This window comes from Schistocerca gregaria, chromosome 2 (assembly GCF_023897955.1).
Source record: "Schistocerca gregaria isolate iqSchGreg1 chromosome 2, iqSchGreg1.2, whole genome shotgun sequence".
Lineage (NCBI taxonomy): Eukaryota > Metazoa > Arthropoda > Insecta > Orthoptera > Acrididae > Schistocerca > Schistocerca gregaria.
In genome coordinates this window covers 266220760-266236996 of record NC_064921.1, presented here as the reverse complement: position 1 = coordinate 266236996, position 16237 = coordinate 266220760, and the positions used below count along the sequence as shown (strand labels likewise).

The 16237-nt window shown below is 38.8% G+C and overlaps 1 protein-coding gene across 2 annotated transcripts in view; it reads left to right on the top strand.

Annotated features, from left to right (window-relative positions):
• The first annotated feature begins 698 nt into the window (after positions 1-698).
• Positions 699-16237, top strand: part of LOC126336845 (ribonuclease H2 subunit B-like) — a 39454-nt gene continuing 23915 nt past the window's right edge. The window contains exons 1-5 of one of the 2 annotated variants that reach the window (XM_050000930.1): positions 699-1961; positions 2256-2394; positions 2477-2573; positions 5523-5637; positions 14389-14559. In XM_050000930.1, coding sequence (XP_049856887.1) covers positions 1874-1961; positions 2256-2394; positions 2477-2573; positions 5523-5637; positions 14389-14559 — 610 coding nt within the window. In that variant the 5' untranslated portion in view covers positions 699-1873. The remainder of the gene's footprint in view (positions 1962-2255; positions 2395-2476; positions 2574-5522; positions 5638-14388; positions 14560-16237) is intronic. The other variant, XM_050000928.1, reaches the window with a different exon arrangement.

Genomic DNA, 16237 nt, shown 5'->3' with positions numbered 1-16237 from the left:
AAAGCTGTAAATCTGTGAAGCACCTACGCACCCTCTATATTCAATAAGTGTTACAAATTGTTTAGACTAGTTTATTCCTACTTCAGAGCTAAATAAATCGATAACACAGAAATAAAAAAAATAATGATTCGAATTCAGATCAGAGGAAACATGTCAAAACTACCACTCTACACCATCTGCACTGAATTCCAGGGTTCTCATAATACACACAGGTGAACACCGTTCACTCAACATCCGCCAGCTCTACACAGGCACATCCGAGAGCCAGGTGATGAACTATGATTTATGTCTCCAAATACTTATTGGCTGCTCAACAATACATCGATATTGTCGTTTGTACTGTTCTAAGTGGGGTTTCATATTCAATCTTTGTGTGCAGTGGTAGATGGACAGCAGCGCAATAGTGGAAACCAATGGCTACAGCATAGCCACTCCTGGGATCATTTTGACACGGAATTTCGTACCTGTACTTCAACGTAAAACCTTTGCAGTGCTTGACAAATATGTGGAAGTATTGACATGTATGGTATGATTCAAAGTTCAACCAATGCTGCTTCAGGTAAAAAGCACATTTTCAGTAGTCGTTGGGGAATTTTACATCTCCAAAGAACTCACCAGAGGATTTAGTATGTATGTGTGTGTGTGTGTGTGTGTGTGTGTGTGTGTGTAGCGTTTTTTTGTCTGTGGTGTTCCTGAATAACTACACTGTTCGCCGACCTTGGGAAGTGACAATAAGGTACATGAAATGCATTCCAACATGTCCTTTCGCCGTTCTGCACTACAGTAAGTGTGAGAAAGGATGTCGACATACACAGTCTCAAACATACGTAGACACAAAGTTTCCAGCACTCCTAATCATACCATTTAATTGGTCATTTTTTTCCAAACAAAGCAGTCAACGGTTGAGAGCCGATTCGCAAGCAAAACATTTTCGCTTTTTTTTTTTATGGCGTGTGACGAGGGCCTCCCGTCGGGTAGACCGCTCACTGATTTGTTGTGAACATCGAGATGTCACAATTCACTAAAATTTTAAAGAATATATTAGCTACAGCACAACAGTAGAATCCTTCTTGTGTTAGCGATAGAAATACAAACGCGACTGTTTGGTCAAGTGTAAAGAAATAATGGCTTCCAAACGAGTTGACTGCAATAATAGTCGGATGTCGGTATAAAGGCTGACGTGAAAACCCTTGATTTTCCGCCTGAACTTTTCGTTTTCTTGTGCACTTTTCATTCGTGTTAGTCTCGTCGAGATACTGGTATCTGATATGTGAAATGGCACTAACAACCTTTCTCTTCTTTTTTTTTCCTTTTTTTTCTTTTTTTTTTTTACGCATGACCCCTCCTCGCGGCACAGTAACTATTGATCACATTAGGACGCGTGTAACAACTTCAGAAAGTCGCATCTGCTAAATAACGTCGTTCAGTTATTTAAGTGCTGCTTGTGTGGTGATAAGATGAAACGAATGTTACTCTGTGTCTTACGGCTATGATTGTTTCAGAAGATTAACGTAAACGATAGCCAATAAATAAAGTGCGCGAAGTAACCTTTAATAGTTTGCCATTTATTGTCTTAAATGGACGCAGTGTAGGAAACGCAAATTTGCAATCGCTGCATGAAAGACAACAGGCTGAGTTAAAGGACTGCATGAGAGAAACATATCTCGGAATTAACACAGCAATATTTTTGCGCAATGTTTTAAAATCTATACCACAAAACAACTAACGGTAGTGCTCCGAGCAAGTGACTGCGCAACGAATATTTCTTATATATTGGCTAACCTGTACCCGGGCAATGCTGTGTTTTTCGAGGTCCGCGCTCATGGCTGAATTATTTATATGAAATCAAGAATTTTATTTCGCGTAATTCATTATGCCGAGAATTAAAGCGTCACCGAAAAAATGTGTTAAGTCACCGAATCCTCAACAGCCTTCGAATACATGGGTATTGCTCCTTAAAGGTAAGTCGGACGCTGCTTATATAAATGGGAAGCTTCACGGCGTCTAGTAAACTAATTTGAAAGATTATGTCATTCTCGATTAAAATCTATAATTTTGCCAATGATGATTGTAAATATGCATTTTTGGAAGGAGCAAGAACGCTTGTGAATAGCGTTGCTTTGTTTGGCTGATGTTTAAGTATCTGTTGTTATTTTGGCGTCGGGTTGAGTCACACGAATAACAACAACATTCAGTGAAACAGCTTCTGCATTGCGAAGCATTTCGTTATGTTTGCTAATGAATCTGATTTTTAGGCGAAAATTTGGATGGGGCAGATGGGACGCCAGATATCGTACAATTAAGACATCCACTGTCTGGTGCACCGGCAATGTTTATGTTTTCACCAGGAGATGGAATGGTGCAGGAGGTTTTAACATTCTCTGAAAATAAGAGGTGAGAAGTAGTCTGGAAATAATTATTTTTGCAGCCGAAGTGGAACTTTTCCTCATCCGTTTCCTTTATTTGTTAATTTCAGGTCGTGGTTTATTGAAGATTCAGTGAAATCTGATGGCAAAATGCATTTATCTACGCCAATAGACCCAATATTTCTTGTTATACCATACTTGAGAAAGGTAAGTTGGTTATAAGTCAGTTAAAACTGGTCACACAAAAAAATTCCTTCTAATGGTGATTCACAATTTGACCTTACTCGGTTTAAGAAATATTAAAATTTGATTTATTAGGGGCATGGAAGCTATGGAGGGATTAGACGCTCATCTATTACTGTTATTTTATAGGTGCTGTGTTTTTATCTGAAGATATAATCTTAAAACTTGGTATGCTTGTGTTGTAAAAAGTGATTGGGTAGGAAGGAAGAGAGGATTTTTGCTTTGTTACACTGTAATTGGAGTAGTAAAGCTCAGACAAATTACTCTGTACCTTAATTGTATCAGGGATTAATTAAAAAAAGTATATATTAGCGAGACCACAAGAAGTAAACATTAAAAAATATTTGTGTTGTGCAAATGGGAATGAGAGCTGAATTATACGTATGAAGAATGATTTGAGAATTAAAAAATTAATCATTTAGTACATAAAATATAAGGATTACATATGTAGTTTTACTCATAATGTGTACTACATTGTTGATGCACAGATTTTTAGTCCCATTTTAATAAGTTGACGTGATCCCTATGAATTTAGTTTACAAGTCATAGTCACATTGCGAAGGATGATTGTTAAACAGCTAAATTTATAATTCTTGAAATTTAATTTAATTACTAGCAGATGACACCAAGGATGAAATCAGTTATGTCGTATGTATTTATACATATCCATATATGGTTTGATGACATTTGAAATAATAGTGATTGCAGGGATTTTTTGTGTTAATAATTACCAAGTGGCTCCCTTGCATTTTTCACAGATGATGTGTAAACTACTTACTGGTGATATGCCTATTACATAGTACAGATTTTTCTGAGTTCTCCTTGCAGTTTTAGTTATTTATAATCACAGTTATGCAAAATATATAGCAAACATAGATCCCTTCTCATGCTGTGTGCCGCAGATCAGTCATCACAACCATCCATTTTGTTGTTGTTGTAATTCATTTTGTTGACTTCCCCACCTCTAGCAGTTTCCTATCGATCAGCCTGTCCCTGCAACTAAGATTTGGAGTTTTGGCACTGCTGCACTCAAATCCCTGTTTACGTCCAAGGTATCATGGATAATTACTGTTCTTGTTTTGCATGTGTATGTTCAAGGTTTCCAGATCATACCTCATTCACTTGTGTTGGGTGTTAAGAGAAATCTGTTGGAAACACTGTCTCCAAATACTTGCTAGATTTTTTCGATTTCAGTTGTTAAGTGAGTAAATGCTCCCTTTATAGGACAACAGCAATTTCCCTCAGTCTTTGTGGACCAAATTCATGCTGGCTTTCTCTTTGTGTAATCAGTCTCAGTCAGTGTCTAGACTGTTTCCAAGATTGCATTACTTTTTTCCTTTTTCTGGCAGGTAGCAAGTTGCCTTTAGCTAAAAAAGAAGAAGAGTGTGGTTCTTTACTTATGAGCCTTATTACATACATACATACATACATTAATTCTTGTTCCATAAATCATGAATACGACATTTTGTAATGTTGTGCTACGTGTCAGTTTCATAAGTTTCCCTTACACCAAATAATGAAGTTTTTTTTGTATTAATATCAGCACATTTCTGGTACTTAACAAGATTTTGTACTTCTAGCGATATTTTTTGTGTAAGAAAGGTGTCAGTTACTATGGTACAAATTGCAGGATTTGGTGTATGTCCTTGATTCTAAGGGTAGGTTAACTATCCTTAAATATTAGGGTGGGTTAACTACTTCTCATCAGACAAGAAAGCGAATGAATTTTACCTGCTGCATATTTATATATGCTGATCAGGATTTGGGTAGAAGGCCACATTACACATTTTATTTTCTAGTCTCCCAGCATATTATACGTATGTTGACGATGTGGGACAATGTAAGTGAAAGATTCATATTATGGCTCATGCTATTTTATCTTCACCTTACATGCTCACAAACCGTGAGGCATGATGATATTGATTCATGTGTTTTCACTATGAGTTAACTATATCTGTTGGTCTTGTGATATGTATGCTGCCACTGACTACATCTATACTATTAAGTAAAATTGTAAAAAAAACTTCTCTAACTACTGAGATCTGATAGCTAGTGTATGTCATCTGTTTTCTGAAAACTGTGCTAATTTTCATTTGTAGTCAGTAAATGGCATATCTGACAAAGTATTCAATACTTCTATTCTTTTTGTTGCATTAAGAGTTGCAGATGACCTGTTAATCAAACAGCAAAAATTTTCGTTGCTTAAGAAGGTGATCTGTTGTTCAGACAGCAAGATTGTCATTGCTTGTTTGAGAAGAAATGGTATTCCTATCTTTACTTGTAAATTATTTATCAGGCTTGAATAAGTATTTTGACCATGTTTCTGTATGTTGTAAACTGACAATAATTAACAATGGAAGATACCTTATCACATAACTCAAACAGATTTCCTTCTAATATAAGAACAGTTAGCTAAGTCTTTGGTAATAGATTACTGAGAGCCAGTTTCATTTATCATGTACAGACTTGGTGAATGAATACTACAGAAACACAGTATATCTTTATTTAATGATCAAAAATATCCTCGCACAGCTGTGACGACCACTGGTCACAGCATGCCAAAAGTGGCACTAGCCTCACAAATCTGCATTTCTTGTTTTTCTAGCACTCTAAGTAGGCAACAGATGGAGCACCAACCAACAGCAATACAGAGAAACTACCAGTGGATGTTTCTATCATAACCATACATGAGCTGATCCTATATATCCAAACCTATGAACACAGCAATTGTGATGCAAGCTATTCTTGGGTGGTGTGAGACTTACAAAAATGTCACACAGTATGAGTCCTGCTAGAACGTGGATTTATAGTGTTGCAAAAAACTTCTTTTGTAAGCTTTCTTTGTTTTTATTCATTGTATTTCTTTGTTTTTACATCTGTAATAGGAATTCCTATACATATGTCATGTTACAGACAAGTCATGCTGTGCCTCTGGACCAGCTATTGAAGGATGAGGACTACCCTGAGACAGAAAGACTTCTTAGGTCGACTGGCCTGAAACACTTATCTCAAGTTGCAGATAAAAAAGGTAAACGTTATCATGCGATAGGTAGTATAGTACATTGTAAATGAAATCTATGAGGGCTATCCACAAAGTTCATTACGTTTTGGAGTTAAAAATAAATAAAGTATTGGAATTTTTTTATTATATACAGATGAAAGCCACACTTAAATACTACTTTTCTACATAGTTGCCATTTAAATTAAGGCACTTATCAAAGCGATGGACGAGCTTGGAAATTCCTTCGTCGTAAAATTCGGCCACCTGCGCCTTCAACCACGTGGTTACCTCTTCTTGAAGCTGTGTGTTGTCATCAAAACGCTGCATAGCCAACCACTTATTTATTGCTTTCAGTAAGTGGAAGTCGCTCGGTGCCAGGTTGGGACTGTACGGCGGATGAGGAAACAACTCCCACTTAAAAGATTCGAGAACTTCACAAGTGGCATTTGCCATGTGGGCCTGGGCATTGTCGTGAGTCAGCAAGATCTTTGAGCCCAACTTTCCCCTGCGCTTGTTTTTTATTGCTCTTCTAAGGTTGTGCAGAGTTTGGCAATACCTTTGAGAGTTTATTGTAGTGCCTCTTTCCAGGAAATCCACAAAAATCACACCTTTTCTGTCCCAAAAGAAGAGGTAACCACGTGGTTGAAGGCGCAGGTGGTCAAATTTTACGCCGAAGGAATTTCCAAGCTCGTCCATCGCTATGATAAGAGCCTTAATCTAAATGGCAACTATGTAGAAAAGTAGTATTTAAGTGTGGCTTTCATCCGTATATAATTTAAAAAAATCCAATACTTTATTTATTTTTAATTCCAAAACATAATGTACTTTGTGACTAGCCCTCGTATTTTAAAGTACGGAGTCAAAGGGTAAATTTCATGACCAGGCATTGACATATGCCATTTTTAGGTTAAAATGCACAAATGATCTTGTATTTATTCAGCATTCCATCTGTGAAGTGTGATTGTAGAACTGTTTATGGCTGCTGTAAACTTTTCTTTGGAGTTTGTCTCCATCTGACAATAAAAATGAAGATTTTGTTGTTTCTCTTAAACAATTGCTGAACAAGTTGGCGCAGTGGTAAAATATTGGAGAATGACAGTTCAAATACTTTTTCATGGTTTTTCAAAAGGCAAATTCCAGGATGTTTTCTTTGAAAAGGGCATGGCTGATTTCATTACTTATGCTCCCCAATTCGAGCTGCTGCTCTGCCTTCAGTTACCTCTTTGTCATTGTGACTTATCAAAAATGCAGTGATGACTAATGATGCACAATGGCTCTGAGCATTATGGGACTTAACATCTGAGGTCATCAGTCCCCTAGAACTACTTAAACCTAACTAACCTAAGGACATCACACACATCCATGCCCAAGGCAGGATTCAAACCTGCGAGCGTAGCGGTCGCCCGGTTCTATACTGAAGTGCCTAGAACCACTCGGCCACTCCGGCAGGCAACTAATGATGCAAACATGCTATCAGGGGTACAAACTCACCCTTACCAGACCAGATCAGGTGATAGCTGAACAGAGCTATCCCTTGACCACAGCAAATGGTTTAAGCCTTCAATAAAATATTGTAAGGTTTCAAGCCACGTCAAGTGGTTAACTGTCCATAAGCTTTTAGCAGAGATCTCCTCTGCATGTGGTTGACTGTCTTGGGGATGCTGCTGACATGGTCATATAGCCGTACCGTCACTGGTGCTCAGTCGGGGTCAACAAGATATATGGGCCTTGCAATGAACTTGTGACGTCAAACTAGTCAGCTTGTCCACAACAGTTGGTGAACACTGAGTTCCATGCAGAGCTGATGGAAAATCAGTATTTACTTGAAAAGGTACCCACTAAAGGTCTTAATTTTGTTGTGTGATATCGGGAACTAGAGTGCATTTAAATATGCGGTCAAGAAGTATTAAACTCACTTGAAATAGTTACTCACTCCCTGCTGGAGACAGCTGCTGGCACTTGTAAGATGTACAGTGTCTCATGCTGTGACATGGCCTGTCTTTCTCGAGTGCCTCGGCTCAGTCCTGCACCATATGGGGTGATGCAAAAAGCTTCCAAAATATAAGTTGTGTTACCCAGACTGTAAGTTGTTACCCAGATTTGGGCAATAAAACTTCTGTTTTCGAACCTTTTTTAACATTGATATAGAAATCGCTTTCCTTCTGACAAAGTCAGGTAATTAGATATTGTTAATATTTTGGTGGTGTGACCAATGCACCTGCTTCAATTTCCCATTCACAGGATCACAGGCTATACTTGGCTGTAATGTACCAACTTTATTTAGAGTGTTGTCCAATATTTTGATCTCTGTTGCTTCATTTATTATGCTGTCCCAGAAGTCGTTGGTCTGTTTTGTAATAGAAGTCTCATCAAATGCAATTTAATATTCATTTTGCAGTGCATGTTCTATTACAGCTGTTTTTTTTTTTTTTTTTACGGATAGCGTAGACAGAAACACTTTCCATGTTCTATGTGGTGCTGTTCTGTAGTGCAGACAGTCTGACCGACATAAAACTGCTGACGCCCACCTGGTATTTTGTATATTCCAGGTATTCTGAGGCCTACATCATCTTTCTTAGACTTCAGTAGTTGCTGAATCTTTGCTGGGGGCCTGAAGACTGTTGATTTTATGTTTCTTCAGGGGCTGGCTAATCTTCCCTGTTGTTGTGCCACAAGATGGTAAAAATGCAATCTTCTTCGCATTTTCTTTTGGGACCTTCTGCTTTCAAGGCTTGGATGAAACTGCTTGCAAAATTTGTCTGTTGTTTTAACTATTTTCCATGGAAACTTTACAGAAGTTGCCCAGTTCCATCAGCATGTTTTCAGCATCTGAGATGGTTTCAGCTCAATGTACCGAGGTCCTTAGAACAGGCAATTGTTGGTTGGTGGTAGCTGGAGGCGAGCAGATACCAATCCATGTGGATGGGCTTGCAGTAAATGCGGTGACTGAGACACACTTTCAGTTTATGGCAGACAAGGACATCCGGGAATGGCAATTAGTGATCCTTCTCTAGTTCCATTATGTACTTTGTGTTCATGGAAGTTGTTAATTTGTTTCAGGAACTCTTCCAGCTTTTCATGTCGGTGGGACCTTACGACAAAGGTCCTGTCAACATAGTGATGGAAACAACTAGGCTGTGCAGGAGCCGTGTTGAAGGCGATATCCTCAAAGTTCTCCATAAAGAGGTTGGCTACGACTGGAGCTAATGGGCTCTCCATTGCAACGCTGTCCATCTGGTTGAAATATTCTCCACGTTGCACACTGCGCATCATATAAATAGTATGGAGGGCTTCATGGATCGAATTAACTGTCGACGCCTTGGTGAATGAGATGTTATAGTTGATTTTGATGTAGTTTTCCTATGTGTGTACCCATCACAGACTCTACAGTCTTGCTGTTCCAGCTCTGTGACATCACCATTGTGGATTTACTTGAACATTCCCTGACACCATGATATTTTTTTCATGGTGGTGAATATTGCAACCAGATGGAGAGCATCACGATGGAGAGCGCATTAGCTCCGGTTATAGCCAACCTCTTTATGGATCATTTAGAGGACATCGAATTGATAATGACTCCTGAGAAACCTAGTTGTTTTTATCACTATATAGAAATATCTTCGACATATGGCCTCATTGACATGAAAATCTGGAAGAGTTCCTAGAACACATCATCGACAACCACAATCCCATAAAGTTCATGATGGAACACTTGGAGAAATGACTTTACATGCCATATATGTTATTTAACCAGAAAAGATGCCATAGCTGACTTGCAAAAATTAGAAAAAGATACTTCGTCCCATAACACTGGCTTAAGAAAATAGAAAACATTGAAAAATGATACCATGTAACAGCAGTAAGTGTGTTGTAGGATAAGTGAATCGGTACGAGCTTGCAGTCAGGTCACTACTGCTATCCAATGAGCAGAGCAGTGCTTGTTGGTTATGCTTATGCAGGCACTATTAATCTTTTCCACCCACACGTAATAAATCACGCGATTCACCCAACAGTTTCTGTCTTGTTGGTTCATGTAAGAGAGTATTTATGCTGGCTGTATGCTTTCCAGAAGTCTTTGTTTGGGCACACCATTGTAACTACGAGCTTGGGTGTTATTTTTACTTAAATATTAATTGAACAAATGAATAACTCTCTTCATAAGGTTGCCAACCAATACTTAAAAAAGTAATCATATTATTTCTACACTTTAATGAATTAATCCTTAATTTTTGTTGAGAATTATGAGTTAAAGCTGCCCTATCACTTTCCTTGGCAGTTTCATGAAGCTCCTAACATGATCGAAAACCAGTAGACTATCTCCACAGTATAATCAATAAAATTCCATCTACCACAAAGTAATGACTTTACTCAGCTTAAAGCAACAAGTACTTCTTGCATCCACACGCAATTGTAGTGGTTTGTGAGCAGCGGCACACATTGGAGGCAATGTGGGGTTGTGAATTGGGAGGGATGACAGGATGGAGGAAGAGTAATTGTTGAGTAGAAGATGTGGGGACAGTGGGTTACTCAGGAAGGTTCCACAAAAACAGTGTTGTGATGAGTCACAGTGACTAACTGACAGAAGGTTTAAGCCAGCTGTCTGACTCCCCCACCCACAAGCTCTGCCAGAGTGATCCCATACCGGAAGTCTAACGTAACCTCAATCCCTACTGAAATCCATAGGCACTTCCCAGAAACCCTCACGAACGTTGATCTTCCTCTTCACTTCAACAGCACCCTACACACCCATAGTGTGCATGCTCCCCAAAATCCACAAAACCAATTGAAAGAATTTCTGCTTTTGTCGACTGCAGCAGCTCCAGCAAATTGCATGAAACCCTGTCTCCCACATAAAACATAATAACTGCCTCCTTCACTGGCTTTCCACCCTCCCCACTCATTTACTTCTTCTATCCCTACTCATCACTGTTGATGCCACCTCCCTGTACATCAACATCCCTCATGCCCAGTGCCATGCCACTATCGAACACTAAGACTCCCAGTGGCCTTCAAACTCCAAATCTACCACCTCGTTCCTAATACCAATTATGTCCTGACCCACAGTTACCTTCCCTTCGATGGGTAGGTATACGGACAGAGCCGTGGCATAGCCATGGGCATCTGCATGTCACCCTGCTATCCTAACCTGTTTATGGATCATCCAGAGGAAACCTTCCAGGATTCTTGAAACTCACAACCCCTAGTCTGGTTTATGTTCATTGATGATACCTTCATGACCTGGGCTCAGTGCCAAGACTTCTTCCCAACCTTCACACTTTTTCTCCCGTATACTTCAGCTAATCCACCTGTACCCAATGTGCCATGTACCTGGACATTGACCTTCATCTCTCTGATGGCTCCACCCACACCTCTTTCGATGGTTCCATCCACACCTCTTTCCACCTTGAACCCACTAACCACCAACAGTTCTTGCACTTCAACAGTAGCAATCTCCTCCACACCAAAAGATTCCTCTCCTACAGCCTAGCCACCCATGGATGAAATATCTGCAGTGACAAGAACTTCCTTGCCCTGTATGCTGAAGGACTCACAAAGCCCTTTGCAGACAGGCAATACCCTCCAAATGTAGACCACAAACAGATATGCTATGCTATCCCCTATCATCCCACCACTCTTCAAGAATCAGCTACAAAGGAGAACCCCCTCCCCTCTTCATCCAGTATCATCCCAGATTGGAACAACTTCGCCTTCACAAGGGCTTTGTCTCTCATCGTGCCCTTGAAATGAGATGTATCCTACCCAGGATCTTCCTGTCTCTACTAAAGTGGTGTTCAGTTGTCCACCGTACTTACATAACATCCTAGTCCATTCCTATGCCACTCCCACTTCCTGTGGGAAACCAAGATGCAAGACCTGCCCAATCCAACCACCAAGCTCCTCATACGCCAGCCCCATCACAGGCTTCTCCTATGCCATCAGAGGCTAGGCCACCTATGAAAGCAGCCATGTTATATGACAGATCTGCTGCAAACACTGGATAGCCTTCTGTATTGGTATGACTACCAGCCCACTGCCCACCAGGTTGAATGGCCACTGGCAGTCTGTTGTCAAGAACAAAGTGGACCATCATATGGAGCTTTGCCTTCACCACCAGTTTCTCTGAACTGTGCAGATGGGCATTATCCTTACAACACAGCCTCTGCTCCTGTAATCGTCTTGGCCTCAATTGCAGGTAACCCACTGTCCCTCTACCCAACGGGTTCCCCTTCTTCCACCCTGTCACCCCCTCCCAGTTCATTTCCTCATAGTGCCTGAAGTAGGTGTTACTTCCCACTGACGGCTATAATCATGCCACATGCCAGCCCATGTACTTGCTACCCCTCCCTCTCACATCCTTAGCTGGCAAAAAAGACCTCCCTCCGAGCTGCTATCCAACCACTCCCAGTCCCTCTCCTTGCCTCCTGCCTCCCTCTCCCTCCACCCACCCCACCAGACACTACCCCCACCACAGCCAGTCCATCAAGTGATAAATCCAGAAGCTAGCTAATTTCCTTTCTTTTGTGTGTGTCTTTTGACAACTCAACACTTTTGCTTTTCAGTGAGTGGTCTGCTTGAACCCTAAAGTATTTACATTCTGCAAGGACCTACCTACACCATCTGTGTCTTTTACTATTATGAATTCCCTTTTGATGATTCTCTTAACATCTTCATGAGACTCTCTTCTTGTCTTTGACATCTTTCACGAAGTCATCTAAATATTCAAGCTGAGGCTCCACATTATTTCGCCACTTTTGATATGTTACAGATATTTGTAATATCTTTTCACCTATATGGACTGTAAGAAGGGACTTGTGAATCAAGACTAACACATGTTTTTTGGTGCGGCCACCTTCCATAGGACAGGCCAACACGTTTTTGAAATGTTATTAATCACACAGATACAGGCAGCATTGAGTAAACAGATTTTTTTGCTATTATTGTGTCTGTTAGAATGGTGGGCCACAAAGATGTTTACTTATCTTCATTCTGTATCAAAAATTGGGAGTTAGGGTTCATGTAATGCTACTTACGGGTCACTTGATTGTATAATATTGGCTTTAACTCGGAAAAATGCATTAAAACTGTTCATCCAGAGGATTATTGCTTATTTCCCTGGCCCTTATATGGTTTACATGAATAATTTGGTGCCAGTGTCAACATGTCTTTGTACTGATAAATCATTACCAACACCTACACGACTTTTTCTGTCAACAAGTTTTATCAAGGTGAGAAGATTCTTACACTAAATGTTTGTTGCTGTTATTTTCATCTTGGAACTCATAGTACAACATTTTGATGGAATGAATTTCTTTTTTAAAAAAGATTTTGGTGTGCAGTGATTTATTTTATATGCAGCTGTTGCCATGAGTTTAATTTTTTATTCACTACAAATTTATGATGAGAATGGAATATTCCTCACACTTAAGCAGATCTGCTGCTATTATCTGTTTTTGTTTGTCATCACACCTCTTGCAACAAAATATTGCTTGGAAATAAAGTTCACTAATGGTTACAGGAATGCCAGTTTTGTCTGTGAAAATTGGACAGAACATACAACACACTTTATTAACTTTACAGTAGTAACTTTCCTTCTTTTATGTTGAAATGAAAAGTATTTTTGGTTAGGGATTGATAGAACAGTACAGTTTTCAGTGAGACATAGTTGCAGTTTTTTTGAGTATACAGGCTTCCTGCATGTTTGATTTGTAAGTAATTAAACAAACAGTACATTTAGAAGACATTTGTAAAAATAGCTGCTGCATATATGTAGTTTTCCGATTGACTTGAATCAGTTATTTTATTTTCAGTTGCTTGAACTCTGTGTACTTGTCGCTGTTTCCTAAAAATGTGAACATCAATCTGGCCAAATTATGGGTTAACTCTTTCTAAGTTTTGTCATTCCAGTTTCATTCACAATATGTGTAAGTTGCTTATTGCATAATGTGCGTAACATATTTGATTGTTCACACAATATCGCCATAGATAAATGTTCCTAGGTACCGGAGATCCCTTGTAAGGCAACCAGGGATATATTTGAAATATAGCAGCAAGTGCAGTGGAGTTCAACAACCACAGCATAACACAGCAGCTGCTTAGTCTTACATAACTTCACTTTTAGACATAACCAAACACATTCATTTACTAGACTAATTACTGCTCACTCATTATTGATTGTAATTTTGTGATCATAGTGTCACAGCAGGGAATTTATGACCTATTTTTATTTTGAAAAGTTTTCCGTGATTCGAAATCCCTTACAGGGCCTAGACCTTGATTTTTTCAACCCTGCATATTACAATACTGGCAGGTTTTGTGTGAAATTTGAAATATTTTGGAATGTTAGTCTGAAGCAGCACTGTTCATGTTCCCCACATTTTCTTTAATTATTACTAATGGTAGAGGTGTAATTTATGTACAGTGTTTATCTTATTGTTAGGCTGCTACTGTAGTTATTACCTAATGGTTTTGTTGATTGAATGACACAAATATCCTGTAAGACATGGATATAACAATTACCGTTTGAAAACAGACATAAAAATGAGTCTTTTAAAGAACATTGCTGTTACAGCATATTTTTTTTATGTTTGTACAAGCTATTATTCGTACAAGTATTTGTTATTTGGTTGATGGTAGTAATAAATTTGAAGATACTGAGTATAATATATAACAACAAATTTTCCAAGTTTTCGTGTTGATTGTGAGTAATTTTTATTTCATGTGTGTGTTTCTCTTTTCCTGAAGGGAGTTAAAAATGTATGAAAATTTCCTTCCCATTAGGGGATGAGGAGCTAAATGCCTACAAGTACAATGAAGAGAAAGCTCTCAATTGGCTGCAACGTAAGACAGAACGTGTGGCAGAAGTTCTGAAGCAGAAAGGTGTTCAAGTGAATAATGTTGCAACAGCTGCCACCTTTGTTAAAAGTGGAAAAACTGAGTCGGATGACCCTGGTAAGAACTTCAAAAATTTTATGGTGTAAGTAGAATAATTTATTATATGAAATCTGTACCAATAATAGAACTGTCTGCCTGAACATGGTAATCTCCAAAAATATTGGATGAATTTTTGTAGGGTCTTTATAGGAAACTCGAGTGTAGTTTTGGCAACATATTGGGTTTATTTCATCAAAACCATATCACAGAGAAAGTGGAAAAAAAATTATAATTTAAAATTTTATCTTAAGTCATTTGCTCAGCTTAGTAGTTCGGATGTTTCATCATCATGGTGTTGTACTCCAAAGAACCAATAGGTGGCGCTATGGGTTTTGCAGTACTGCAAAGAACCAATAGATGACAATTTTAGTTTTTTAGACTCGTGATAGATGTATTTTTGGAGGTGTACTTGAGTGACAGAACTAAGTGCCACAATCTTCTTTGTACAAATACAAACTAACATGGAATTTCCTTGGCTAGGATATATGGATTTACTGATTTTGCATTGTGTGTTAAAAACTTAATGACATAGCTTTGCTTTTTTCAATAGGTTTGAATTACATTCTTTGCTAGGAAAACGAGTTATTAAGATTGCTTTATGATTTGCGTGCCTACTCATTGCATTTTGATTTCATTTTGTTTATGAATAAAAAATGCCTAGAAAATGGTCAGATCTTTTTGAGTACACCAGAATAGCTGAAAGACTAAGGACTGTGCGGTCTCAAGACTCGACTGAAGATCGTGAGAGATCATTAGCTTTTAAGAGGTTCTTTAGAAACGCCTTTTGAAAGTGGGGAGTGGCGTAAATCTGATCAAGAGTGTCGTGCTTTGTCTCACACCTCAGAACCCATCACCCATAGGAACTTAAAGGTATTTGCCTCCAACATGATGTGATAGAAGTAGAAATTTTGACAAAAATCGCATGGATGAGTGAGATATATATTCCGTACCCCACTTATTCCTAACAATATACTGTTTTGTTTGAAATGTATGAAATTCTTGATGAGCTAATGACCACAAAGTAAGTACAAATTTGTAAGTGTGTCTTTTTCATAAGTTGTGAATGTTGATTTTCAGTGCACTGTCAGTGTCTGCTCTGAACAGTATACTCTGCACGAGTAGATCACGTTTGGAAAAACAAATGAAATCATGAAAACTGTAGTTTGGTATAAAGATATTACAAACATACTTCGTTTCTGTCATGTTTACTAGACTCGTTTACTTACCGTAAATGTCCTACCTTTGCTAGTTCCCCAGCATCACTGTTATCTGCTGGCTGATTTCTCCACTTTATTATTGCTTTCTATTTTTCATGATTACTTATGTCTTTTAACCCACATTATTGTATTTTTGCTCTCCCTGAGAACTTCCCAGCATTTCTGCAAGGAGGTAGCATGGAAATTTAAGGATAATTTATTAGTGCACTGTGCCTTCGTCTTGTGTTGTAATATGAAAAGAAAGAGTAAGATTTCAGATTGACACAAGGAAGTTTTTAGCTTTAGATATACACATCAACAAGATGTTGAACATCGCATCATGACTTTTGAATGTGCATCCACTTGTGCTCACATAAGCACTACCCCCCTCCCCCCCTTTTATCCATGTGTATGTACGCGCGCGCGTGCGCGCGCACACACACACACACACACACACACACACACACACACACACATTAAAATTGATCGACTTGATGCCA